General features: G+C 42.0%; 2 protein-coding genes across 5 annotated transcripts in view; one reads left to right on the forward strand and one right to left on the reverse strand.

Moving 5' to 3' along the window:
- hgsnat (heparan-alpha-glucosaminide N-acetyltransferase) overlaps window positions 1–12,631 on the forward strand; it is a 42,278-nt gene extending 29,647 nt beyond the window's left edge. For both annotated transcript variants that reach the window (XM_070872436.1, XM_070872437.1), the window contains 5 exons: window positions 2,017–2,103; window positions 3,369–3,446; window positions 3,533–3,603; window positions 5,795–5,907; window positions 8,356–12,631. In XM_070872436.1, coding sequence (XP_070728537.1) covers window positions 2,017–2,103; window positions 3,369–3,446; window positions 3,533–3,603; window positions 5,795–5,907; window positions 8,356–8,537 — 531 coding nt within the window. In that variant the 3' untranslated portion in view covers window positions 8,538–12,631. The remainder of the gene's footprint in view (window positions 1–2,016; window positions 2,104–3,368; window positions 3,447–3,532; window positions 3,604–5,794; window positions 5,908–8,355) is intronic.
- An 8,725-nt stretch (window positions 12,632–21,356) lies between these two features.
- The window catches only part of LOC139249511 (SWI/SNF-related matrix-associated actin-dependent regulator of chromatin subfamily A member 5), a 37,201-nt gene continuing 30,702 nt past the window's right edge, over window positions 21,357–27,855 (reverse strand). The window contains exons 18-24 of one of the 3 annotated variants that reach the window (XM_070872440.1): window positions 26,778–26,891; window positions 25,856–25,978; window positions 23,859–23,991; window positions 23,580–23,698; window positions 23,199–23,411; window positions 22,928–23,038; window positions 21,357–21,647 (exon numbers count right to left, since the gene is read on the reverse strand). In XM_070872440.1, the coding sequence (XP_070728541.1) occupies window positions 21,582–21,647; window positions 22,928–23,038; window positions 23,199–23,411; window positions 23,580–23,698; window positions 23,859–23,991; window positions 25,856–25,978; window positions 26,778–26,891 (879 nt within the window). In that variant the 3' untranslated portion in view covers window positions 21,357–21,581. Of the gene's footprint in view, window positions 21,648–22,927; window positions 23,039–23,198; window positions 23,412–23,579; window positions 23,699–23,858; window positions 23,992–24,175; window positions 24,364–25,852; window positions 25,979–26,777; window positions 26,892–27,855 lie in introns of those variants that run through there. The other 2 variants (XM_070872454.1, XM_070872447.1) reach the window with 2 other exon arrangements.

Raw genomic sequence — 27,855 nt, forward strand, 5'->3', positions numbered from 1 at the left:
ATACCTTTGATTAGCAGAAAGCTATCAATCTCTGATTTTAAAATTAATAATTGATCTAGCATCAATTGCTGTTTGCGGAAGATAGTTCCAAACTTCTACCATCCTTTGTGTGGAGAAGTGTTTCCTAATTTCGCTCCTGAAAAGTCTGGCTCTAATTTTAGACTATGCCCCCTAGCCCCAGACTCCCCAACCAGCGGGAATAGTTTCTCGCTATCTACCCTATCTGTTCCCCTTAATATCTTGAAAACTTCGATCAGATCACCCCTTAACTTTCTAAATTCTAGGAATACAATCTTCGTTTATGTAATCTCTCCTGGTAACTTAACCCTTGAAGACCGGGTATCACCCCGATAAACCTACGCTGCACTCCCTCCAAGCCCAATATATCCTCCTTATGGCGTGGTGCCCAGAACTGCTCTCAGTACTCCAGCTGGTCTAACCAGGGCTTTGTTTAGCTGCAGCATAACTTCTACCTTTTTGTATTCTAGTCCTTTAGAGCACCTGTGTAATAAGCAATCAAACAAAATGGCACCATGAGCCTATTGGCTGAAGTTTTAAATCTAAAATAACATAAAAAAAAAATGTAATGCTTTTAAAATACTGCGGTGATAAAAATGATTGCATAATACTGTATCTAAAACCCAGAACGACTGTTCAGTCATTGCTGTAATGGAGTGGGTGTCAGCAACTTCAGTGCAACTCCCCACTGTTGGTGGTGGTCAGATCTTGCATCATAAAAATTACTTTCTAGACCTTCGTAGAATAACCCTACGGCTAATGATCAGCCCATTTACATCAGTACACGCTTCAAATATTACACGAGTGGGATTCGTGCAGGGAGAAGGTGTTCCTGTGGACACTGCACTATTTGAGGTGGGCACGTGTAACTCCTTATAGTTGAGACTACCAGCACTTGTGTATTTTGATCATGCGGCCACCCTTTCTGCCTCCACAAAGCATGCCTGAATATCTGGTGACTCCCAATAATTGAAGCCTGAAATGTTTTTGCACTTCGCCTGAAATTCATTCTAGTGGTTGTCACTTTCGACTGAACTGACCCTGAATTTTTCTCGTGCTTGGTCCAAGTTAAATCTGCTCTTGTGTTTTTTGTCTGCCCTCCTCTCCTCGCTTGCGGCCACGCTTGCTTTTTTCTTTTAGATGTCCTGTTGAGCACTGAATGTCAGCGATGTTATGCGACTCATTTGCTGCATGTTGTTGAGGGCCACAGTCTTGAGTTTTGTAAGAAGAGGAGGAATTTATAAACCGTAATAATCCATTCTTTTATATTGAACTTGGTCATTTAGTTGCTGCACTACTTATAATTGGTCTTGCTACACTTAGGACTGCAAACGCCAGGTCAGAAAAGAACAAGACCTGTGGCAAGTGTAGAGGGATGAATTATGGGAAAGATCGGAGCCACTTGTGTCTAGTCTAGAACTAAAACCCCTAAATCCATCAAATATTGAATGGTATGAATAAGGTAATACTTCACATTACAGCAAGGAAATAGGACCAAAGAAAATTTAGTGCGTGGCACATGTTTGGAATGATCTACCAGGTAAATTAATAGAGGCAAACACCTTGGGGTTTCCCAAAATACACGATGGAAGGAAATAGGAAGCCTTCAAAGGGTCGAAATTTTTTTTCATTGCTGACTCTTCAGTTATGTTCCAACTGAAGCTAATGAGGGGAATCAATTCCCTGTACAAAGGCGGTTTTTGATGTCCGTAAATCACCATGTGTACAAACATAACCCACAAATCTCTGAGAATAGCCATGAAGAGACGAGTTTCCAGGCGAGCATCAGAATGTAATAAAGTGACAAACCATTCAAACACAACCCGAGTTTAAAAACAAACTCAGAAATTGCAAACCATTTACCATCCTTATCCTTTTCTGTTGTGACTATGTTCTTTGCATGAGTTGAGCCATTTCATGTCTGTTTTTTCTGCTCTCAAATATTTTCACATTTCTTTTGATCAAGATGTAATAAACATGTAATTTTTTATTTTTCAGCTTCTTTATAACACTACAGTGCCTTTTGATCCAGAGAACTTGCTGGGACTAATCAATTCGATTGTGATGGCATTTCTGGGACTACAGGTAATGAACAGTCACTGAATAACACTGACTACCGAGGTTCTTTGAACAGTAAAACAGAAGCAGTAAGTTGTCTTAAGATGTGACTATACTGCACCCGCTTGGATGTAGAAACCATTTGTAATGTGTTTCTACTCCGTTTTACAGTCTGATGAACTGCGGTGAACATGAGCTGTGTTGCATTCTGTCGGGTTAAAGGCTGAAAGAAACTCAATTCTTCCCAGTTCTTGTAGCCTCAACATGGCAACTTTTAGTTATTGGCTGCTGGTGATTGCGAGCGGGATGCTGGTGAGTTCTAGTGACAACCACGTGTATTTACATAGCGCCTTTAACTCTAAAACGTCCCAAGGCACTTCACAGGAGTATTGAGATTTTAAATATTTTAACACCGAGCCGCATAAGGAGAAATTAGGGCAGGTGACCAAAAGCTTGGTCAAAGAGGTAGGTTTGAAGAAGGAGGGAGAGACCGAGGGATTCAGGCAAGGAATTCCAGAGCTTGGGGCCGAGGCAGCAGAAGGCACGGCTACCAATGGTTGAGCGATTATAACAGGAATGCTCAAGAGGACAGAATTAGAGGAGCAAAGACATCTCTGGGAGGGGAGCTTATGGGGCTGGAGGAGATTAGAGATAATGGGGTGAGGCCATGGAGAGATTTGAAAACAATGATGAGAATTGATGGAGTGGTTTTTAGTAGCAGGTTCTGGATGGATCCAATGAATCTTTCTCCTTCGAATACTTCGAATAGTTTCAAATACTAAAAATGCTTATGAACATTTTCATGGAAGTTGTGCAGTTAATTATAAAATTACTGTTGTGCACTTCCTAGAAAACTTTGAAGTGGTTCTGATTTGAGTAAATGTAAATTTGTTTTTAAATAGTTTAGCACAAAGCAAGACACCTACACAGACTTGACCTGAGCTTGATTGGGTTCAGAAACAAAGGAAGACTTGCATTTATCAAGCACCTTTTGTGATCTCTGGACGTCCCAAAGTGCTTTTAAAGCCAATGAAGTACTTTTGAAGTGTAGTCACTGTTGTAAGAACATAAGAAGCAGGAGTGGGCCATTTGGCCCCTCGAGCCTGCTCCGTAATGCAGGAATGCCACTGAAGGGTGCATGGAAATAGGTGATCATCTGTATCTCGTGGTTGAGTACAGGAGACAGGAGCATGTATTCCATCCCCTGCCCCTTGTGTCAATATATGCAGCACCACAAAATTACAACTTTGTACAAGAAGGAAGCAGCTCAACATGGTTTTCTTCCTCTACAGGCTGGGAAGATTTTCCTTATTTACAAAGGCCAGAATAAGCAGATTGTGTTGAGGTTTTTCATTTGGAGCTTATTGCTGGTAAGTGAATTAAAATAAAATAAACCTTTTGATCGATCGAGGGCTCCTTGTTTATTTAACCCCTCAATCTACTTTGTTGACTCTAGGGTGCTATTTCGGCCATCCTTACAAAATGCTCTAAAGACCAAGGCTTCATTCCAGTCAACAAGAATTTATGGTATGTATGTCGTCTCATCAAATGAGGCAGTTATTTAGTGCAGCCTAGCAGAAATCTTGCAACTATCTCCTCTAACCCCCATGCAATGTGACCTGCTGTCTGAACACTTTGCAGGACAAAGTGCAGGTTTCTGAGTGATGAACAACTCGTTTGCCTTAATTATAAGTGTCTTTAAAATGCCTGCTTCAGTTATCTGAAGAGGGATGGATTTCCCAGCAGTGCAAGGAGACAATGAGGAGTTTGAGCAAGTTGCTACAAATGGAATAACTGAGTTTAAAAAAAATGGGCCCTAGTGTAAATGGTTACAAGTGTGGCAGGTGCTGTACATTATCCCCTTCACTGCCATTCACATTTTTAGTGGTGATTGCCCACCACACTAGGTGGAAGCTGGATAAACAACTTGCTTTTATATAGTACCTTTTCATGTAGTGAAATGTCCCAAGGTGCTTCCCAGGAGTATTATAATATTGAAAAATTTGACACTGAGCCACATAAGTAGAAATTAACGCAGGTGACCAAAAGCTTGGTTGAAGGTAGATTTTAAAGAGCGTCTTGAAGGAGGAAAGAGGTGGAGAAGTTTAGACAGGGAGTTTCAGAGCTTGGGGCCTAGGCAACAGTCGCCATGGTCACCAATGGACCATTATAATCGGGGAGGCTCAAGGGCAGAATTAGGAGTGCAGACATCTCTGGGGTGGGGGGGGTTGTGGGGCTGGAGGAGATTAGAGATGGGGAGGGACGAGGCCATGGAGGGACTTCAAAATAAGGATGAAACTTTTGAAATCGAGGTGTTGCTTAACCGGATGCCAGTGTAGGGCAGTGAGCAGGACTTGGTGAGAGTTAGGACATGGGCAGACGAGTTTTGAATCACCTCTAGACAACAAATAAATAACACACTACATTTATATAATGCCTTTAACAGCGATTTTAAAAAAACAAACAATTGTGGGCCAGGTCTGCGGAAGATTATAGGAAGGTTGAGGAAGTGCAGTCGAAGACAGAGTGAGGGGCAAATGGATTCGCGATAGAGTTCCTAACTCTGGGGGTGTGCTGGCTGGAGGCTGTTTGACCTGTGGGGGAGGAACATGTAATAGAGCATTATTGGAAGAGCACTGCAGGAAGGGATGTAGAGGCTGGAGGAACAAAGCTGCGAAGAGGTGAGATGAGAAGGACGAAGATTTTGAAATCCAGGAACCAGTAGATTGGCGGGATAGGAAGAGGAGTGAGATTTTAGGAAGGAAAGGTTGCAAGCAACAGAGTTCTGGATAAGTTGGACTTTGTCACGGGGAACTCGGGCAGCCAGCAAAGATGGCTTTTGGAAAAGTTCTGGTGGTTGGTGACACGGACGTAGGTGAGTGATTCAATGAGGGTGAGGATGAGACCGGGATGGAGATGTTATGGAAGTTGGGGAGGAGTAAGACTGATGAGGGTTTTGGTGATGAGCATTTTGAAATTGAGGGATAGGGAAGTCGGCATAGATGTAGGGTTTGAAGCCTAGGTTAGGGTCAAAACGGAGATGGGAACTGAGCTTGTGGAGGCATCCAGGAAGGGTAATGGAATCGGGAGTTTCTGTAAGATGAGGGAAGGAGGCAAACAAAATTGCTTCAGTCTTGGGCTGTATACCACCTGTCTCGTACATAATTTGATATCAGAAGACATGGCAAAAGTGTGGACTCCAGAGCGCTAATGGTGTAAAGCTGGGTATCCTCTGACTCTACATCAAAGCTTATGGCTAATATTGCTGAGAGTTAAGTGCACAAACTCACTATCTCACCCCTGTCAAGTATGAAACTTGTAAAATCAATGGCTTAAAAGGATTAGAGTTGGAATGTGATTTGCTTATTGATATTTTTATACATGGCTGTGAAGGGTGGGGGTGGAATTCAGAGGTGACTCTGCTCGCCCGCCTCAATTTGTGAGGCTATGAAAGAAACAATTTTCCAGCCTCATTCATTCGAGCATCCTAGTTTGAGCCGAGTTGTGGACATGTCCCTCTTGTACTCCCTGTTTTCATCCGGTTTACAATCCAGTGTCTTTTCCCTCTGTATTTTTGGGTGACAAAAAGTACCAAGGAAATCGAGTCCCTATTATGTTTGTGTTTGAATGTAGGGAAGCTGTAGATTTATTCTACTGGTATCTGCCACTGTTCTCAACGCAAGGGAACCTTGCATTTGCTTTTGCCCTCCACATACAGGTCCATCTCTTACGTTACTACACTAAGTTCTTTTGCCTACGTTCTTCTCTTGTTGATCTATTTTGCGGTGGATGTGAAGAAATACTGGACCGGAGCTCCCTTTTTCTATCCAGGTATGGAACAATTCCTCTATCCCACAATTACAGGATTTTTAAAATGTTGCCACCCGAATTGTTTTTGACACTTTTTTTTTTTCCTCCCTTCTCTCTTCCCCACCCCCCATAAAAGAACTTTAACTGGTCACAAAGGCCAGTTTGATAATTGAGGAAGAGGGTATTTCCCCTTGCTGTATAGGGAGTGTACGCCACCTGGTGAGCTCGCAAAGACCTCTCCTGGGCCTCGCAGCAATTATATTTTGAAGCAGAGTGCACTAGCAAGTGAGAATAAATAAACGTTGACTCATAACATAAGAAATAGGAGCAGGAGTAGGCCACCTAGCCCCTCAAGCCTACTCTGCCATTTAATAAGATCATGGCTGATCTGATCATGGACTTGGCTCCACTTCCCTGCCTGCTCCCATAACCCTTTATTACCTTATCGCTCAAAAATCTGGATCTCTGCCTTAAATATATCCAATGACCTAACCTTCACAACTCTCTGGGGAAGAGATTTCCATAGATTTACAACTCAGAAGAAATTCTTCCTTATCTCAGTTTTAAATGGGCAGACCCTTATTCTGAGACTATGTCCCCTATTTTTAGTTTCCCCTATGAGTGGAAATATCCTCTCTGCATTCACCTTGTCAAGCCCCCTCATTATCTTATGTTTCAATAAGATCACCTCTCATTCTTCTGAATTGCAGTGAGTATAGGCCCAACCTATCTTCATAAGTCAACCCCCTCATCTCCAGAATCAACCTAGTGAACCTTCCCTGAATACGGAGACCAAAACTGTACACAGTACTCCAGGTGTGGCCTCACCAATACCCTGTACAGTTGTAGCAGGACTTCTCTGCTTTTATACTCTATTCCCCCTTGTAATAAAGGCCAACATTCCATTTGCCCTCCTGCTTACTTGCTGTACCTGCATACTAACTGTGTTTCATGCACAAGGATCCCCAGGTCCCTCTGTACTGCAGCATTTTGCAATTTTTCTCCATTTAAATTATAATTTGCTTTTCTATTTTTTTCTGCCAAAGTGGATAAGCTCACATTTTCCCACATTATACTCCATCTGCCAAATGTTTGCCCACTCACTTAGCCTGTCTATATCCCTTTGCAGATTCTTCATGTCCTCACAATTTATTTCCCACCCATCTTTGTATCATCAGCAAATGTGGTTACATTACACTCTGTCCCTTCATCCAAGTCATTAATATAGATTGTAAATAGTTGGGGACCAGCACCGATCTCTATTGCACCCCACTAGTTACTGTTTGCCAATTGGAAAATGACCCATTTATCCTGATTCTATTTTCTGTTAGTTAGCCAATCCTCTATCCATGCTAATATATTACCCCCAACCCTGTGAACTTTCATCTTGTGCAGTAACCTTTTATGTGGCACCTTATCGAATGCCTTCTGGAAATCCAAATGCACATCCACTGGTTCCCCCTTATCCACCCTGCTCATTACATCCTCAAAGAACGCCAACAAATTTGTCAAAACATGATTTCCCTTTCAAAAAAACCATGCTGACTCTGCTTGATTGAATTACGCTTTTTCAAATGTCCCGCTACTGCTTCCTTAATAATGGACCCCAGCATTTTCGCAAGAACAGACTCGTCTTGACATTAAACTGAGGAGGGGTATTTTCTCTCTCCTGTGAATTTTCACCCCTCACCTGCCTCTTTCCCACAGATCCTTCTTGAGGTGAGCGTGGGACTGTGCAAATTCGCAGGGCGCTCCATTTTCATTAGCGGCACCATGCCATGGTTGGTGGTGGGTCGAACCGATTTGTGCCTTTTTGACAACTCCCCCCCCCCCCCCCCCCCCGCCTTTCCATGCGGTCCCCATCTGTGCGAGCAGCTGAAAGCTGATGAGGCTGTGATACTAAGCACTCCTTGTATCATGAATTCTGCGATGTTTCGACCTGCGTAATGTTCTCTTGCTTTCTGTTGGAGATCAAGAAGGGGAAATGCTGTGTGACATTAAACCAGACATTCATGGATGTCAAAGTGGGTCATGTGATTTTTCTTTTCAGTTGCTAAAATCCCCTTGTGCTGGCCAGTAGGGAACATTTGATTCAGTTATGGAGACACATAATTATGAGCAGGAAACCAAGGGAAAATGTTGTTTCTGCCAACAAATTACATTTTACAGATAATATTTAAGTAAAGGAGCACAGCACGGAGCATCTGGGGCAGGTACCCAGGGACTCTGTTTTCACGGCCTCCTAAATCACCGGGCAATACGAGTCACGGCTCGATTTGCCTCTGCTCCTCCTCAGCTCGCTATTATATTTTGTTTCCAATTGTCTGATCACTAGGATTTATTGTCTGTCAACTGACCAAACCCAGCGGATGTCTGTGTGCCAGCAGTGTGTTTTAGCTGTGGGTGGAACGCTCTTTAGCGATGCCTAGTTTGACCAGTGACGATCACTGTTTCCTCCTATCTCTTTAGGGATGAACTCCATTCTGCTGTACGTTGGACACGAGGTGTTTGAGCACTACTTTCCTTTCAGATGGAAAATGTTTAATGACCGTTCGCACTGCGAACACTTGACCCAGAACCTCGTCGCTACCACCATCTGGGTTTTTATTTCTTACTGTCTTTATAAGAAGAAAATATTTTGGAAAATCTGATCAGTAATGGACAGTTTTTTTTGTGGCAAATATACAAAGTGAAGGAGTATATTTTTCTATAAACTTGAATAAATGGACAAGATGTGTTTGCATTTTGTATTAAGTAATGGAAATATAAGTGTCAGCTAGCTTTTAATTTGTCATGTGGCCAGTCCACCAATGGTTGGTCGACCAGTTGCTGTTAATCCTCAGTACCAGATCCACTTTGTCAAAATCTCTGCACAATTTTGTAAAAATCAGTGAGATACATATATGTACTCTGCCATTGTCAACTAGTTATTTAAAATTGTATATTATTGTCCTATTCAAAGGGTTAATGCACTAGTACTCTATCCTATGCCCTCAATATCCTACCATCTATTCTAGTACTGTACTCCTATTCCCTCTCACTATCCTACACTCTATTCTAGCTGTCTGTCTCTCACTTGTCACTAGTTCTCTGCTCTTGTTTACTCAGTAAAATTGTTTTTAAACTAATATCAAAGCTTTGTCTAAAACAGTAGTTTGTGAAAGCTATGCTGTTGCTTCATCTCTGTGGATGCGAAGAAAGGGATTGTAATGATGGCGATGAATTGTTCTGATATAAGCTGCGAATGAGGAGCCTCAAACATTCACTTAAGGGTTAATGGGAGTGGGAGGTTTGAAAGATAATGTTCTTGAAATGGGAAAACCTATAGCTGTTTCATCTCCTGTGCGTAAGGGTAATGGTGGTTCTCATCTGAAAGTATTGTTTATCACCTTTAAATGTTTCTATCAGTGCTCCTGACTGGTGAAATAATGAAGGCAGTTGCAGTTATTCCATATCTTGTTGTGTTTAGGATAGCATCGTCTAAGATTCCCCCCTCATTTAACTCCAGTCACTGTCTGTCACTGGTTCCAGTTAGAAACCAGTTATATCATTACAGCGATGTAAAGCCAAAGAACGTGCAGGTCGTGTTGGTGAGTTTTTCTTGTCTGCTCGGTCAGACAATGCAGAAACCCATCGCCAATATGGAGTCTCCGAGCTACCGAGAAATCTCCCCATCTGCTGGGCTTTAGTTTGCGTAATATGGAGCCCACTCTCTGTAGGGACACATCCAAGGCCAGGGGGGTTTTGGTGCAGCTGGATGGAACCAAGGCTTGAGCGACCCCGCCACCCCCCCCCCCCCCCTCCAAGTGCGGAACTGCTGGAGTTTAACCAGCTATAACCCAGTGTTCAGCAGAGTAAGTCACTGATGAGCTTCCTGCTGCTTGTCCAGTGAGGCTCGTCCTACCCATTAGGACTTGGCCCTGGATAACCCTGTAGGTCAAAGTGGGAAGGATCCTAGCCCCTGGTGACTAGTCTGTCTCTCCAGATTTCAATAGTCAGCCAGGATAGCTGGTCCATCATGGAACAGCACTGGAATACTGCAAACCTGCCTAGCTCAGATATCCCATTGCCAGGTCTGCCATGCAGGGTTAACATCTGTCAGTTTGTTAACTTGGAGTACCCTGAACCCAGAAGGATCCTGATTCTCTTTACCCCCTCCCCTCCCGGGTGGGTAGACATGGTGAACAGCACAACTCACTATTAAGCGTGCGTATGCATTGCCACTATCCTCTTGACCACAGCAACAAGAACACACCATAACCCATTGAATGGCGGTTCTACCAGATGGAGGTACAGTACCAGCTTCTGCAGCAGCTGTTTAGCTCTCTGACCTGTGCTATGTTAGGACCCAAGCACTGGATATATATCCAAGTGTCTGGTCTTGTTCCCAGCCTCCAGCTACCGCCTTCAGGTCCATGTTATCCCATGTCTGGCGTTCCTTCATGTGACTCACGTCTGCCTTTGGCATGGTGGCGAGTCCTACACAGGGCGGCATGACGAGTGCTAGCCACCAGGGTGGTTTGAAAGTTCAATACCCAGTAGCAAGCTTACTAATCAGCTGCCAAATCCAGATTGAAACTTGGCCAAAGCAAGTTAGATGCATTGGGCTTCTACTTGTAGCATGTACCCAGCACTCTGGGTTTCTCTCGGTCATTCCTATGCAGTGTAACGAACCTGTTTGTTGAAGTTACTATAGTGTCGTCCTGATTGGTTTAAACCATTCTCGAAGCTATATATAGTTGGTTAACTTCAATCTAGTAATTAAATTGGAGAGGATCCAACAAAGCTTACAAAGTTCATCTGTTTAAGTTAACGGTGCTGATATTATAAAGAACCCACTGCTGCAATTCATTCCAGGACAGGATGGGAACATTCACTGTTTGAAAAGCCTGCCTGAAATGGAATCATTGATGGTGATCAGTATTTCATGTGAGGTTCCATAAATGCTGCTGACTTGGAAAGTCTTGTACTGGTGTCTATCATGTGATTGTTTCTAATTTGTGCAAACTGGGAAAGTAAGTTGATGTGTTTTGACTTTTTAAAAACAAAATAGGATCCTATTCAAGTGTGTATAATTATGCAAAACAAAATTCTTTAACGCATTACTTGGAGAAATCTGCAGCATTGAACTGGTAGCTTGACCAGTCAGCCTTTGTTCTCTTTCAGTTTGTAAGATTATTTCACTCTAACGTCTGAAATTTTACTTTCACTTGGTCACTGGTTTCTTCACCTGATACTTTGTGCTACCTTGTTATCTTTCTCTGCTGGCTTAGTTGTTGGCCTTCAATTGTTTCAAAACTTTTCGAACAAATTAATCCGTTGCAACGACCATTGCATCTTTCCATCTTCTGATGCTAGTCAATAAAGCACTGGAGTGGGTAACAGTGTCGTGCAACACTATCCCAAGCCTTTGTTTTGAATACAGCTCAGACTAAATGATGAAGTCTCCTTAGTCTGTGGTGAGTTTAGAGAGTTGAGGAAAGTTTCCTCCCAATTGAGTACCATCTGCCACTAAGTTGACAGTCTACTCAAATAGACCAGGGATGGCTGGTGTGAGAAATGGAAATGTCACATTAGTGTAGAAGGTAAAGGTTCAGAGGATGTTGGGATAGATTCTAAAGAGAGCCTCACTCTCCAGTGCTGCACTTGACCTAGTACTTGATGGTGACACCAGGTGCCTGAAATGTGAAAGTGCCCTAACCTCTTGCCTTGGGCATAAAAATGCACAAAAAAATTATTGAATAGAACCAAAGCTTTCCAATTCCAACCACTTTCAGGACTGGCTTTGCAATGGACATGGGTGGTGGTGTATTACTGGTTTTAGTGGGAACTGTTAATCGACTGAGACTAAGATTAAGCAATTACACGGGGGCTTTGAAAATAGTCTCCCCAACAATGTTAGAGAATTTTCACTGCTATTAACATGAAATTGTTTGGGGAAAACTTTTCTGTACTTAGAATAAAATGCTTTTAACTTTTATTGACTTGGTTTGGTAGTCATTTAAAGCACTCGTCACTTTTAATATAGTTGATGTCCGTGTTCCTCAAACTTATTGTTAAAGCAATTGGAAATTATTGGCAAGCCTCTTGTTTTTACTACTCATCGATTTGAAGACAAAAGACTTTTTCTTTTCTGAAGACTCCCTAATAATTTTTAAAACGACACAAACCTGCTGCTTTTGGTATGCTGACCTCTTACTGGAGTCAGGTACACTTCTGTAAATCTGTGCTGCCATCCTTAAACCTATAAACATGAGAGCACTGCTCCCCAGGCTATGCTCACCTTAGGTCAGTACTTCACCTCAGCACAGCACTGATAGATTGTATGCTCCTTCAAGCTTATTTGCAGAATATAACTTCCTGATTACTCTGTTATTTGGGTCTGTATCCATTGCTTCCACAAAAGGGAAATGTAATGTTTGTTTTTAAAAGTGTTCATTTTGCAATAAAAAAGTAAATGTTTTGTACTCATTAAATTTAAAGGTCTGTATTTCTGGTTAAATATTGAAATATTCCTTCGTGTTGTCATTGCTTCTATATGTTCGGTATCGCTAGCATTAGTTTAAGTGTGATTTTTTTTTTAAAACAATCTACAAAATCTTTGGTTCATTTGAGTTGGGTTGTGCTGTTGTAACTATTTAATTATAATTGTACAGTAGAGCAATGCAGGATGGTCCCTCTGTGGATTTGTATCCCATTTATGGAATGTCTTGCTAAGAGAATAAAGTTACAAAAGTTCTGTGTACATGTCTAATTGTATCTTCACTGATGCAGCTGTCAATTATCTTAACTTCCAACACCAGTTTTCTTGTCCACTGTCTCTCACTAATCTTTAAAATGGAGATCACTGAACATTACATGCAATAGGCTGCAAGTATAAGAACATAAGAATTAGGAACAGGAGTAGGCCATCTAGCCCCTTGAGCCTGCACCACCATTCAAAAAGATCATGGCTGATCTGGCTGTGGACTCAGCTCCACTTACCTGCCCGCTCCCCATAACCCTTAATTTCCTTATTGGTTAAAAATCTATCCATCTGTGATTTGAATACATTCAATGAGCTAGCCTCAACTGCTTCCTTGGGCAGAGAATTCCACAGATTCACAACCCTCTAGGAGAAGAAATTCCTTCTCAACTCGGTTTTAAATTGGCTCCCCCGTATTTTGAGGCTGTGCCCCCCAGTTCTAGTCTCCCCGACCAATGGAAACAACCTCTCTGCCTCTATCTTGTCTATCCCTTTCATGATTTTAAATGTTTCTATAAGATCACCCCTCATCCTTCTGAACTCCAACGAGTAAAGACCCAGTCTACTCAATCTATCATAAGGAAACCCCCTCATCTCTGGAATCAGCCTAGTGAATCGTCTCTGTACCCCTTCTAAAGCTAGTATATCCTTCCTTAAGTAAGGTGACCAAAACTGCACGCAGGACTCCAGGTGCAGCCTCACCAATACCCTATACAGTTGCAGCAGGACTTTCCTGCTTTTGTACTCCATCCCTCTCGCAATGAAGGCCAACATTCCATTCGCCTTCCTGATTACCTGCTGCACCTGCAAACAAGGACGCCCAGGTCCCTCTGCACCGCAGCATGTTGTAATTTCTCCCCATTCAAATAATAATCCCTTTTACTTTTTTTTTTCCAAGGTGGATGACCTCACATTTTCTGACATTGTATTCCATCTGCACCTGGGCAGGACCGGAACCAATGTCCTAGGGGGGAGTGTTTGCTAGTGCTGTTGGGGAGGAGTTAAACTAATATGGCAGGGGGATGGGAACCAATGCAGGGAGACAGAGGGAGGCAGGAGATGGGGGGGGGGGGGGGGGGAACAGGAAGGGCCACTGTGCGGCAGAATTCTAAAAGGACAAAGGGTGTTTAAAAAAACAAGCCTGAAGGCTTTGTGTCTTAATGCAAGGAGTATCCGCAATAAGGTGGATGAATTAACTGTGCAAATAGATGTTAACAAATATGATGTGATTGGGATTACGGAGACGTGGCCCCAGGATGATCAGGGCTGGGAACTCAACATCCAGGGGTATTCAACATTCAGGAAGGATAGAATAAAAGGAAAAGGAGGTGGGGTAGCATTGCTGGTTAAAGAGGAGATTAATGCAATAGTTAGGAAAGACATTAGCTTGGATGATGTGGAATCTATATGGGTAGAGCTGCAGAACACCAAAGGGCAAAAAACGTTAGTGGGAGTTGTGTACAGACTTCCAAACAGTAGTAGTGATGTTGGGGAGGGCATCAAACAGGAAATTAGGGGTGCATGCAATAAAGGTGCAGCAGTTATAATGGGTGACTTTAATATGCACATAGACTGGGCTAGCCAAACTGGAAGCAATACGGTGGAGGAGGATTTCCTGGAGTGCATAAGGGATGGTTTTCTAGACCAATATGTCGAGGAACCAACTAGGGGGGAGGCCATCTTAGACCGGGTGTTGTGTAATGAGAGAGGACCAATTAGCAATCTCATTGTGCGAGGCCCCTTGGGGAAGAGTGACCATAATATGGTGGAATTCTGCATTAGAATGGAGAATGATAGTTAATTCAGAGACCATGGTCCAGAACTTAAAGGGTAACTTTGAAGGTATGAGGCGTGAATTGGCTAGGATAGATTGGCGAATGATACTTAAGGGGTTGACTGTGGATGGGCAATGGCAGACATTTAGAGACCGCATGGATGAATAACAATTGTACATTCCTGTCTGGCGTAAAAATAAAAAAGGGAAGGTGGCTCAACCGTGGCTATTGAGGGAAATCAGGGATAGTATTAAAGCCAAGGAAGTGGCATACAAATTGGCCAGAAATAGCAGCGAACCTGGGGTCTGGGAGAAATTTAGAACTCAGCAGAGGAGGACAAAGGGTGTGATTAGGGCAGGGAAAATGGAGTACGAGAAGAAGCTTGCAGGGAACATTAAGGCGGATTGCAAAAGTTTCTATAGGTATGTAAAGAGAAAAAGGTTAGTAAAGACAAACGTAGGTCCCCTGCAGTCAGAATCAGGGGAAGTCATAACGGGGAACAAAGAAATGGCAGACCAATTGAACAAGTACTTTGGTTCAGTATTCACTAAGGAGGACACAAACAACCTTCCGGATATAAAAGGGGTCAGAGGGTCTAGTAGGGAGGAGGAACTGAGGGAAATCTTTATTAGTCGGGAAATTGTGTTGGGGAAATTGATGGGATTGAAGGCTGATAAATCCCCACGGCCTGATGGACTGCATCCCAGAGTACTTAAGGAGGTGGCCTTGGAAATAGCAGATGCATTGACAGTCATTTTCCAACATTCCATTGACTCTGGATCAGTTCCTAACGAGTGGAGGGTAGCCAATGTAACCCCACTTTTTAAAAAAGGAGGGAGAGAGAAAACGGAATTATAGACCGGTCAGCCTGACCTCAGTAGTGGGTAAAATGATGGAATCAATTATTAAGGATGTCATAGCAGCGCGTTTGGAAAATGGTGACATGATAGGTCCAAGTCCACATGGATTTGTGAAGGGGAAATCATGTTTGACAAATCTTCTGGAATTTTTTGAGGATGTTTCCAGTAAAGTGGACAAAGGAGAACCAGTTGATGTGGTATATTTGGACTTTCAGAAGGCTTTTGACAAGGTCCCACACAAGAGATTAGTGTGCAAAGTTAAAGCACATGGGATTGGGGGTAGTGTGCTGACGTGGATTGAGAACTGGTTGTCAGACAGGAAGCAAAGAGTAGGAGTAAATGGGTACTTTTCAGAATGGCAGGTAGTGACTAGTGGGGTACCGCAAGGTTCTGTGCTGGGGCCCCAGCTGTTTACATTGTACATTAATGATTTAGACGAGGGGATGAAATGTAGTATCTCCAAATTTGCGGATGACACTAAGTTGGGTGGCAGTGTGAGCTGCGAGGAGGATGCTATGAGGCTGCAGAGTGACTTGGATAGGTTAGGTGAGTGGGCAAATGTATGGCAGATGAAGTATAATGTGGATAAATGTGAGGTTATCCACTTTGGTGGTAAAAACAGAGAGACAGACTATTATCTGAATGGTGACAGATTAGGAAAAGGGAAGGTGCAACGAGACCTGGGTGTCATGGTACATCAGTCATTGAAGGTTGGCATGCAGGTACAGCAGATGGTTAAGAAAGCAAATGGCATGTTGGCCTTCATAGCGAGGGGATTTGAGTACAGGGGCAGGGAGGTGTTGCTACAGTTGTACAGGGCCTTGGTGAGGCCACACCTGGAGTATTGTGTACAATTTTGGTCTCCTAACTTAAGGACATTCTTGCTATTGAGGGAGTGCAGTGAAGATTCACCAGACTGATTCCTGGGATGGTGGGACTGACCTATCAAGAAAGACTGGATCAACTGGGCTTGTATTCACTGGAGTTCAGAAGAATGAGAGGGGACGTCATAGAAACGTTTAAAATCCTGACGGGTTTAGACAGGTTAGATGCAGGAAGAATGTTCCCAATGTTGGGGAAGTCCAGAACCAGGGGTCACAGTCTAAGGATAAGGGGTAAGCCATTTAGGACCGAGATGGGGAGAGACTTCACCCAGAGAGTGGTGAACCTGTGGAATTCTCTGCCACAGAAAGTGGTTGGGGCCAATTCACTAAATATATTCAAAAGGGAGTTAGATGAAGTCCTTACTACTCGGGGGATCAAGGGGTATGGCGAGAAAGCAGGAAGGGGGTACTGAAGTTTCATGTTCAGCCATGAACTCATTGAATGGTGGTGCAGGCTAGAAGGGCTGAATGGCCTGCTCCTGCACCTATTTTCTATGTTTCTATCTGGCAAACCTTAGCCCAGTCGCTTAACCTATCTAAATCTCTTTGCAGCCTCTGTGTCCTCTACACAACCGGCTTTCCCACTAATCTTTGTGTCATCTGCAAATTTTGTTACACTACACTCTGTCCCCTCTGCCCGGTCATCTATGTATATTGTAAACAGTTGTGGCCCCAGCACCGATCCCTGTGGCACACCACTAACCACCGATTTCCAACCCGAAAAGGACCCATTTATCCTGACTGCTTTGTTAGCCAGCCAATTCTCTATCCATGCTAATACATTTCCTCTGACTCTGTGTACCTTTATCTTCAGTAACTTTGTGTGGTACCTTATCAAATGCGTTTTGGAAATCAAAATACACCACATCCATCGGTACACCTCTATCCACCATGCTCGTAATATCCTCAAAGAATGCCAGTAAATTAGTTAAACATGATTTCCCCTTCATGAATCCATGTTGTCTGCTTGATTGCACTATTCCTATCTAGATGTCCTATTTCTTAATGATAGCTTCAAGCATTTTCCCCACTACAGATGTGAAACTAACCAGCCTATTGTTACCTGCCTTTTGTAAACAAAGGTGTTACATTAGCTGCTTTCCAATCTGATGGTAACTCCCCAGAGTCCAGAGAATTTTGGTAGATTCTAACACATGCATCTGCTATAACTTCTGCCATCCCTTAATACCCTGGGATGCATTTCATCAGGACCAGGGGACTTGTCTACCTTAAGTCTCATTAGTCTGTCCAGCACTACCCTCCTCGTGATTGTCTCAAGGTCCTCCCTTCCCACATTCCTGTGACCAGCAATTTTTGGCATGGTTTTTGTGTCTTCCATTGTGAAGACCAAAGCAAAATAATTGTTTACGGGAAACATGGAAATGGCTGAGACCATTATTAAATCCCCCTTATCTTCTAAGGGACCAACAACTTTTGATAACTTAGGTAATTTTGATATTAAGGTATTACTGTGTCCTTTTGTTATGAATGCTTAATTTTGACATTCAAGACTGTTGTGGGATTGTGTGGCTAAGTGCCATTGTATATTTACCTATTAGTTGGGATAGCTGGTCATGCATGGAGGTTAAGTGTCTGCTGAATTTTGTTGGGATGAGTTTATAAACGATGTGGAAGTAATTGCAACCAAAATTATCCAGTTCAACAGTGGCCCAGTTATATTTTAAACGGGCTACTTCAGTCAAATGAAGGAATTACTGAAGGGGCAGTGAGCCTTATTGAACACAAGACCAAGTGTGCAGGATAAATGCATACCAAGTATTCCTGGGTGATCCTAAATGGGGTAAGAAATTTAGTTAAATGACCTCTAGCAAGAGGTTTGAAATTTATTGGGATGAACATTAGAATATACAGGAAACCTGCTGAGTGGGTAGGAGTCCCTGGGGCAAATAGCATAGCTTCACATGTACAATAAATTATCATTTAAGAGCAAAATAATGAATAGCCAGTTGGCTTTGAGCCTGCTCTGCAGTCAGAAAGCTCATGGCTGATCTACCTCCAACTTCACCTCCCTGCACTCTCTCCCTTGATTCACTTAGTATCCAAAAATCTATCAATCTCTGCCTTGAATATACTCACTGAGCATCCACATAAATAGTAGCAGGAGTAAACCATTTGGCCCCTTGAGCCTGCTCTGCCATTTGATAAGATCATGGCTGATCTATCTTCCACCTTAAATATAATCAATGCCCCAGCAGCCACAGCTCGATGGGGCAGAGAATTCCACAAATTTACAACCCTGAAGAAATTCCTCATCTGTTCTAAATGGGTGACCCCTTATTCTGAAATTAAGCCCCCTAGTTCTAAATTCCCCACAAGTGGAAACATCCTATCTGCATCTACCTTGTTGAGCCCCCTCTATCATGTTTCAATAAATCACTCCTCATTCTTCTACACTCGAGTATAGGCCCAACCCACTCGACCTTTATTCATCAATCCCTTCATCTCCGGAATCAACTTAGTGAACCTTCTGCTTCCTCAATTGCTTGCTGTACCTACATGTTAACTTTGATTCATCAACAAGGACATCCAGGATCCTGAGTACCAACATTTCCCAATCACTGGTAGGAAAAATAGAAAAGCAGAATATTTTCAAAGTGGATAACTTTACATTTTGCCACATTCTTGCCCACTTACAACCTGTCTATATCCCTTTCCAGCCTCTCTACTTCCACCTAGATTTGCATGGTCAGCAAATTTGGCTATTTTACACTGTCCCCTCATCAAAGTCATTGATGCATTATAAATTGCTGAGGCCCAAGCACTGATCCTTGCCGTACCCTACTATTTACAGTCTTCTAAACCAAAAATGACCTGTTTATTCCTTATGGTTATCACAGAAAACAGATCACTAGACCCTTGGTTCCCCATGATTTCCAGAATGTAAATGTGTTTAATGTCTACCAATTCCTTATTATTTCTGCCTGTAAGGGACCCACATTTTCACTAATCACTTCTGTTTTACATACCTATAGAAGCTGCAATCTTGTGTCTTGCTAGTTTACTCACACTCAATTTTCTGGTCATAATCCTCAGGCTTACTCTTTTCAGCAATATTGAGCCTCTTCCTTTAATATACTATAGAGCTCCCCCAAGTGGATTACTGTGGTAAAGCAACCCCTGACATATAGGAGCCAGTTTATAGTCTGTGTTTGTGATGTCATAAGGAATATATCACAATTATCTAGCTTCACTTATTAGACCACTTTGTGGGATTTTCAATTCCTTAAGGGTATTCATTGTGAAAGCACAAATCTTAATAGAAACATAGAAATTTACAGCACAGAGACCAGTTCTGCCCATGTCCACACCAGTCAACCAAGAGCTATCCAGCCCAGTTCCACTTTCCAGCTTTGAAGTGCCGTGACCTACAGGGCTACGGACCAAGTGCACATCCAAATACTTTTTAAAATGTAGTGAGACTGTCTGCCTCTACCATCCTTGCAGGCAGTGAGTTCTAGACCCCCACCATTCTGAAGAAATTTCCCCTCATAGCTCCTCTAAACCTCACCCAATTACTTTAAGTCCATGCCCCCTGGTTGTTGACCACTCTGCCAAAGGAAATTGGTCCTTCCTATCCAGGCCCCTCAACATTTTATACATCCCAATCACATCTCCCCTCAGCCTCGTTTCAAAGAAAACAGACTCAGCATCTCCAATCTTTCCTCAGCCAAAATTCTCCCCTCCAGGCAACATTCTTGTAAATCTCTGCACTCTAATGTGCTGACCAGAATAGCACACAGTACTCCAATGTTTTACAGTTCAATCTAACTGCGTAACCTCCTTGCCCTTGTATTCCATGCCTTAAAGGCAAGCATTCCATTATGTCTACCTGGCCAGCTATCTTCAGGGATCTGTGGACCTGCACTCCAAGGTCCCTTTGTTCCTCTACACTCAAGTATCCTACCATTTAATGTGTATTCCCTTGCCTTGTTAGCCCTGCCCAAATACCTGACCAGCACATTGATATCTTCCTGCAGTCCATCGCTTTCTTTATCTGCCACGAAAATAAGTTGTGTGGTTGAGGTGCGGCAAATGTTTTGTGGCAGAGGAAACATAGAAATTTACAGTGCAGGAGGCCATTTTGGCCCATTGTGTCTGCGCCGAGATTGTGGCAAATGAGGGTACAGGGCCAGCCCACACTGCAATGTGTGCACGTACTAGGTCTGTGCAGCAGAGCAGTGGTCCTGGTTAACCCTTGCCACTGGAGAAAGGCCTAGCACTGTCAAGCCCGTGTGGTGGCTGATGTGCAACAGTCCCTATACATTTAAAAAAATCCATACACATGTAGCTTCTACCCCTGGAGTTCAGGATTGGAATATCAGGTCCTTCATTGAAACATCTGCAAACTCATCCCGTTTGGTGTAGAAGCAAGTCATCCTCGTTTGAGGGACTGTCACTGATGATGAATGTTGACATCTTTAGTCATCACCCTCTACCACCTCACTGGCCATTCTACTTCAATAAAAAGTGAATCTTAACCAAATGGTATAGCACAGGCAGTATAATCAAGTTTGATGCTGCCCTATATAATAGGAGTAAGCCATACAGCCCCTCGAGCCTGCTCCGCCATTCAATAAGATCATGGCCGATCTTCAACCTCAACTCCACTTTCCTGCCCAATCTTCATATCCCTTGATTCACCTCGAGTCCAAAAATCTCTGTCCCAGCATCCACAGCCTTTATGGTCGAGAATTCTAAATAATCACAATCCTGAGTGAAGAAATTCCTCTTAAGTCAATCTTAATAGGCTGACCCCTTGTCTGGAGACTATGCCCCCTGGATCTAGACTCCCCAACCAGGGGAAACAGCCTCTCAGCACCTATTTTGTCAATCATCCTTAGGATCTTATATATTTAAATGAGATCACATAAACTCAGGAGTATAGGCCCAATCTCCCCTCAGAGGACAGCACTCTCATCCCAGGAATCAATCTAAACGAACCTTTGTTGCACCACCTCAAAAGACACATATTTTTCCTCATAAGGAGACAAAAAACCTTGCACAGTACTCCAGGTGTGGTCTCACCAAATGCCCTGCACTGTGTTATCATCATTCGATCATGAGTAGAAACCCTGGCAGTTCCAGGATACAATTATACAATTTGTCCAAGGAATAATTTAAAAAACACATTGCTTCCAGCACAGGACAAATTTGTACTGTGCTGAAATATATAAAACAACTGAAATGTAGAAATAACCCATGGATTTTAATGGAAGCCATTGTATTACATGGTAGAAAAAAATATTCAGCACAGCTGTTTAAAATTCAATAAACTCTAGACTACATTAATTCCTACTATTACAGTGGGAATGATGCTGTAATACCACATACGAGATTGCTATCAAAGCTTTGTACATCCTCAGTAGAACTGAAATACATTAACTATGCAGACATGATGAGCATAGACAATTCAAAGTTTTAGCTTCTTTTTTCGACCACGCCCATCTGGTGCCCCGTCTGATTTACGTTTCTGTGCCTGAAACAAAAAACATAACAGAGCTCGGATTATTCCAAGTTACATGCTAAATTGCAAGTACACAACATAGGTTTGTTTACAATACTTTAAAATGACTGATAACACTTGGTGAATGTGAAAGTAGGTAGGAATTAAGAGCATTCCTTTTCTGAGTTTCACCAATAAACGTCCCTCCCACCTGGTGTACAGGACACCCTGCGTTCCAGGAGGGGCACAGTACTGTAGTGGTCATATTACTGAACTAGTAAAGTCTGGACCAATAATCCAGATAATCTTATTCTCAAACTGCCATGGTAGGATTTGAACGTTGAGTTCAGTTTAAAAATAAAATCTGGAAATAAAAATTGACATGAAGCTGTTGGATTATCATAAAAGCCCAACAGGTTCACCAATGTCCATAAGGGAAGGAAATCTGCCGTTCTTACACGGTCTGGCCTATATGTGACTCCAGTCCCAAACCAGCATGGTCAACTAACTGCCTTCTGAAGTGGACTAACAACCCAGTCAATTGTATCAAACAAATAGCAAGGGATGGGAGAACCAAGTTGCGTATTTAGAAGAGAAAATCTTCAAGTTCTGCTGAGAACAATAATCTTTATATATAGCAAAATCACTTCTATTCCTAGTTGGATATTGCAATGCACGAACAGATCTCTCTCGCTTTCTTCTTCTCCTCCTCCTCCTCCTCCTCCTCCCCTCTCCCCCCCTCCCCCACACACACACGACCAGTCACCCATGAAGCCACATTTAATATAAGACAACTGCACCCTACAACACAATCAATATATAACTTAAATGTTTTTCTAAAAGAAACAGGCTATTCTGCCCAACCAGTCTATGTTGGCATTTACTCTCCACAGAGTTGTAATCAGGTTTACATACACCCCTTTTCATGGGTTGCTCACATTTTACTTTATTTTGAATTTTGGGAAATAAACTATCCAAGTGTTAAGAGTCAGATGTGAAGCCCATTCAAGTGATGCCCGTGAATGGTGTAAATTGTAACTTGTCAATTCGCTTGACTGTACCTTCAAGTCCCTTGCTTGTTTCGAGTTTGTAATGTTCAACGTGATTTAAAAAAAATAAAGTGTGCAGCACCAGCAGTGTGACCCAATTGCTTCAAGATGGTCTTATTACAGCTCCATAACAGGTTTGGTGTTGGTGCAGTGGAAAAGTTACCAAGCCAATGTGAAATGAAGTACTGTATAACAGGAGAAGACATCTCGGGCTTATAAGCTCCTGTAAAGAATCCCAACATAAAAATGATTTAAAAAATTTACCGATGCAGTTTTTGGTCCACGCTTTTTTCTTTCCGCTTTCTCTTTTTCCTCAAGTTCTAAGTTTTCTCTTTCTATTAGTGTGATTAAAGTATTACATCGTCTTTGGAGCTCCTATAAGTAAAAATTAAGCCAAAAAAAGGTTTAATTCTTTGAATGCTTCAGTAAATCAATAAACATTTAGCTACAAACAGGTTACTTTATGACACTATTCAATGTTATAACAATTTTTTTTTTAAATAGGAAAATCTATTAAGCCAAGCTAGTTAGTTACCATAGCAGTTCTTGATTTCAGGAACCAATCAAATCTGAATTGTGGAGAGTTCCGAATGCACTGTCTAAGCTCATCGTAAACATTCTCTTTATCGAACCCGAGCTTGTGCAGCATGCAGATCAGAAATCGGTCCTCTTCTTCCGTATAATTCTTCCCTTTATTTGTGCCGTATGCTATTCTCAGTTGGTGGAAAGGGGCTTTATAACGGCCAATCTATTCAAAGATAGAAAGTATTAATGTAGAAAAAAAAAGAGGTCCAACAACAATAGTCCAGTTCATCAGCAAAATCGAATATGAAAGTTTATATGCGAGATGTTTGACTATTCTAATAAATATGCTTCCATCTCCAGAACTGAAGATTGGAACATATTTGAACATTACCTTTGTGTCTAGTGCTTTTTTGATGCTAATCCTCCTTTGGATTCTAGCTTCTCCCCTTTCTATTTGTGCCATAATTTTTTCAATGTCTTGGAGCTCGTTACATCTCTCCCAGAAAACAGCTAAGAAGAAACAGTAGCCAGTCAGCGAAGCTCCAATAAAGCAACCATAAATGAACATTGATTCAGGTATCAAGAATGACCAGAATAAAACGAGAAAAATGCATACTTTGCAAGACAAAATGGCAGATGTAACTTGTTAAGTAAAGGCTGAAAACCTTACCAGAGTACTCGATCACTTCCTCAGGAATTTTCCCCTCTACTTCACGGGCAATATTTTCAATGTCATCACGGCCCCACTTCTCGTTTGCTTTGATAAACTGATTAAAGTCTCTTTTTGTCCAGCTGGTAAATCCCTGTCGAACATTATATTTGGTGTCAAATATATGCACTACACAAGCCAACAGAGACCAACTAAAGATGGCAGAGTACTGCAGATTCTGCACAATGAAGTGATGGGACACATTTTGAAGCAGTTATCCATTTCCAAAATAATTAAATTTTTATGGAACATTATATAGAAAGAAAAAACAAACTTGCATTTATATAGTGCTTTCATGTCCGCAGGACGTCCCAAAGTGCTTCACCAACAAAGTACTTTTGAAGCAATGAGATAAATGTTCAGATAATCTGTTTGTGATGTTGGTTGAGGGATAAATATTGGCCAGGACATCAGGAGAACTCCCCTGCTCTTCTTCGAATATTGCCATGGGATCTTTTATGTCTACCTGATAGAGCAGACGGGACATCTGTTTAATGTCTCATCCAGAAGACAGCACCTTCTACAGTGCAGCCTAGATTATGTACTTAAGTCTCTGGAGTGGGACTTAAAGCCATGGCCTACTGACTCAGGAGCAAGTGTGCTACTAATGAGCCCAGGCTGACACCCAAAGATTAGCTTTGTTTCAGCATACCAAAAAGGACAAATTCTCATTTTTAAAGATACAGTTTCACAAGTTAGTGCTGAATATACATGCAGACATCAGTGTTTGTGCTCAAATACTGAAACATTTGCTTCCAAAATGTCCGGCGAAAGATAATCTGAATATGTAATACATAACCATGTTTTGGCATTACACCAAAAGTTAGCTTTAGTCATTAAATTGCAGTTGAGCCTCAGTTTCATAAAAGCCAAGGTAAAGTAATTAAAGATGCTGATGAAAGGTCATTAACCTGAAACGTTAACTCAGTTTCTCTCTCCGCAGAGATGCTGCCTGAATTGCCGAGACATTTCCTGTATTTTCTTTTTTTTTTAAATTACAGATTCCCAGCATCTGCAGTATTTTGCTTTTGTTAAAAAGTGATCGATACCATGTTCATTGAGGTTCTGTTGCTAATATTGCATAGAATATACAGAAATTAACAATTTGGCCCAACTGGGCCATGCTGGTACTTATGCTCCACACGAGCCTCCTCCCACTCTTCTTCATCTAACCCAATCAGCATAATCTATTTTTTTCTCCTTCGTGTTCATCTAGCTGCCCCTTAAATGCATATAAGCTATTCATCTCAACTGCTCCTTGTGGTAGCAAGTTTCACATTCTCACCACTCTCTGGTTAAACTAATTTCCCGAACTTCCTATTGGATTTATTAGTGTCCCTTATATTTATGGCCAATGTCTATTTAAGACGCGCAGTGATCTGCAAGTCCCGCGTAGCTGGCTGAACGGCGTTCTAATGGCAAAAAACACGCATGCCTGGTAATTTGAAAGGGTCACCCACAAAGAAATTAGCAGGAACATTGTTTATGGCCTGTAGTGTTGGTGTCTCCCACAAGTGGAAACATCTTCTCTACATCTACCCCATCAAATTAAGACAGATTTTTGAATGAAAAGGGAGTCAAGGATTATGGGGAGTGGACAGGGAAGTGGAGTGGAGGCCAAGATCAGATCAGCCATGATCTTATTGAATGGCGGAGCAAAATGGCCTACTCCTGCTCCTACTTATGTTTATATAAACCCTTTCATTATCTTAAAGAACTCTATCAGGTCACCCCCTCAGCCTTCTCTTTGCTAGAGAAGAGAGATCCAAGCTGGTTCAATCTTTGCTGACAGGATACCCCTCAGTTTTGGTACCATCCCTGCAAATCTTTTTATAAGGATGCTCCAGTGCCTCTATCCTTTTTATAATGTGGCGACCAAAACCATCGCAGTACTCCAAGGTGTGGTCTATGCAAGATTATATTGGGGATCTCACCACATTCAGAAATAGTAACACTACCTGTGTCAGCAGCTTCTCCTTTTCTTCAAGCTCATCATCATTTAGGGGTTCGGCTTCATCAATTTTGCACTGTTCTCCTTTCTGTACTTGAGCTGAGTTTGGTAGATCAGGGTTACGTGGCACCTATAAGTGAAATGCAGTATTTTAAAATGATGCACTGGTTCGGTGTCCCTTCCCCTTTGGCCCAGAGCTAGGTTCAGAAACCTCCAAATATCAGTGCTGGGCATTCATCAGATAAACAGATCCAAAGATTAACAATGGCCAATGTTCCAATGGCATAATCGCCATACTGCTTCAGGCACAGTTTTTTGACTTAGAAATACATAGAGGTTACAACACGGAAACCAGCCGTTGGCCCATCCAGTCTGTGTCAGCGTTTACCATTCATATAGGCAGAGTTCCAATTACATTTACCCAGCCTGTTCCCATAACTATCCCTTTTATCTTAATCCACACATACAATCTAATGCTCAATACTGACGGTTTCTGCCTCAATTGTTAATCCTGGAAGTAAATTCCACAGCCTGAACTCTGCAAAGAAGTTTCTCTTGCTCTCTAAATTTTACTTAATTTTGTATCTTGTAAAGAAAAATTGCATCATTACACAGCTTTTAATATTCAGCTAATAAATATTTCCCGAGTAAACAATCAGCATATGCAAATAGGGGTGGAGAAAGAGGGAGAAAACGAGTGGACCAATCACATGCACCACCTAGTGGCCATTTATAGAACAGCACTGGATGACTCAGACCAAAGCGCACATTTAAATCAAAACTGGCAAGTTTGGTGCCTCATTGCTACAGATTAGTCTCTACTTGCATCATTCTAAATTTGAGTAGTTAGCATTAGTACAACATTTGGAGACTTTGTTTATACTCTAGCTAATTCAGAAATACCAATTTCTAGACAATAAACACTTTACCTTGTAACCGATGGTTTTTCGGTAATAAAGGATTTCTTTCTCTAGCAGTTCAAACAGTCGAGGGGGAAAGAACTGGAAGTCCTGAATATTGGGCTGTTTTGGTGGACGAGGAGCCTAGCAAGATAAAAAGCATGAAATGTAAGCATAGAACAACTGTGACCACAAGTGAACATACAACGTGCATCAAGGCTTCTGTTGACCTTCCTCCAGCTAAGTTTTCTTTAAAGGTATTTAATCTCCCCTCCTTGTGCCTGAACACCAGCAGAATATTCTAGATGTTACTCGTCTCCAACATAAGCTTTAATGGGCTCAGTGGCTGTTTTCCTAATCCTTAGGAAGGATATAATGGCCTTGGAGGGAGTGCAGCATAGTTTTACTAGAATGATACCTGGGACTCTAAGGGTTAAATTAAAAGGAGATTACACAAACTAGGGTTGTATTCCCTGGAATTTAGATGGTTAAGGAGTGATTTAATTGAAGTTTAAGATATTAAGGGGAACGGAATGAGAAACTATTTCTGCTGGTTGGGGAATCTAGGACTAGGGGACATAGCCTAAAAATTAGAGCCAGGCCTTTCAGAAGTGAAATAAGGAAACACTTCTACACGCAAAGGGTGGTAGAAGTTTGGAATTCCTCCGCAAATGGCAACTGATGCTAGATCAATTGTTAATTTAAATCAGAGATCGATAGATTTGTGTTAACCAAAAGGTATTAAGGGATATGGACCAAAGCCAGGATCACATTGAATTTCTGGAACAGGATCGAGGGGCTGAATGGCCTCTTCCTGTTCCTCTGTCCTTGATCAGAACAAAAGTAAAGGACAAATTGACTATAGTATACTTTCAGGATCAAGAAAAAAAATTGTATTTTGTGTCAATCCTTTCAACAGATAATGTTTTTTGATCAAACACATGCTGACACGTTTTCTGAATGATCTGACGTACTATACAGTAATTGTTAAAATATAAATAATATTCTGCAAGTTAAAATACTACTGGTAAAGCTGGTCAGAATGCGGTGCCGATCTCAACGAATGTTTCAACATCTGCAGTCTCAATTAGTGATAAAACACAGGAGG

The sequence above is a fragment of the Pristiophorus japonicus genome, chromosome 2 (genome assembly GCF_044704955.1).
Source record: "Pristiophorus japonicus isolate sPriJap1 chromosome 2, sPriJap1.hap1, whole genome shotgun sequence".
In the NCBI taxonomy this organism is placed as follows: Eukaryota; Metazoa; Chordata; class Chondrichthyes; family Pristiophoridae; genus Pristiophorus; species Pristiophorus japonicus.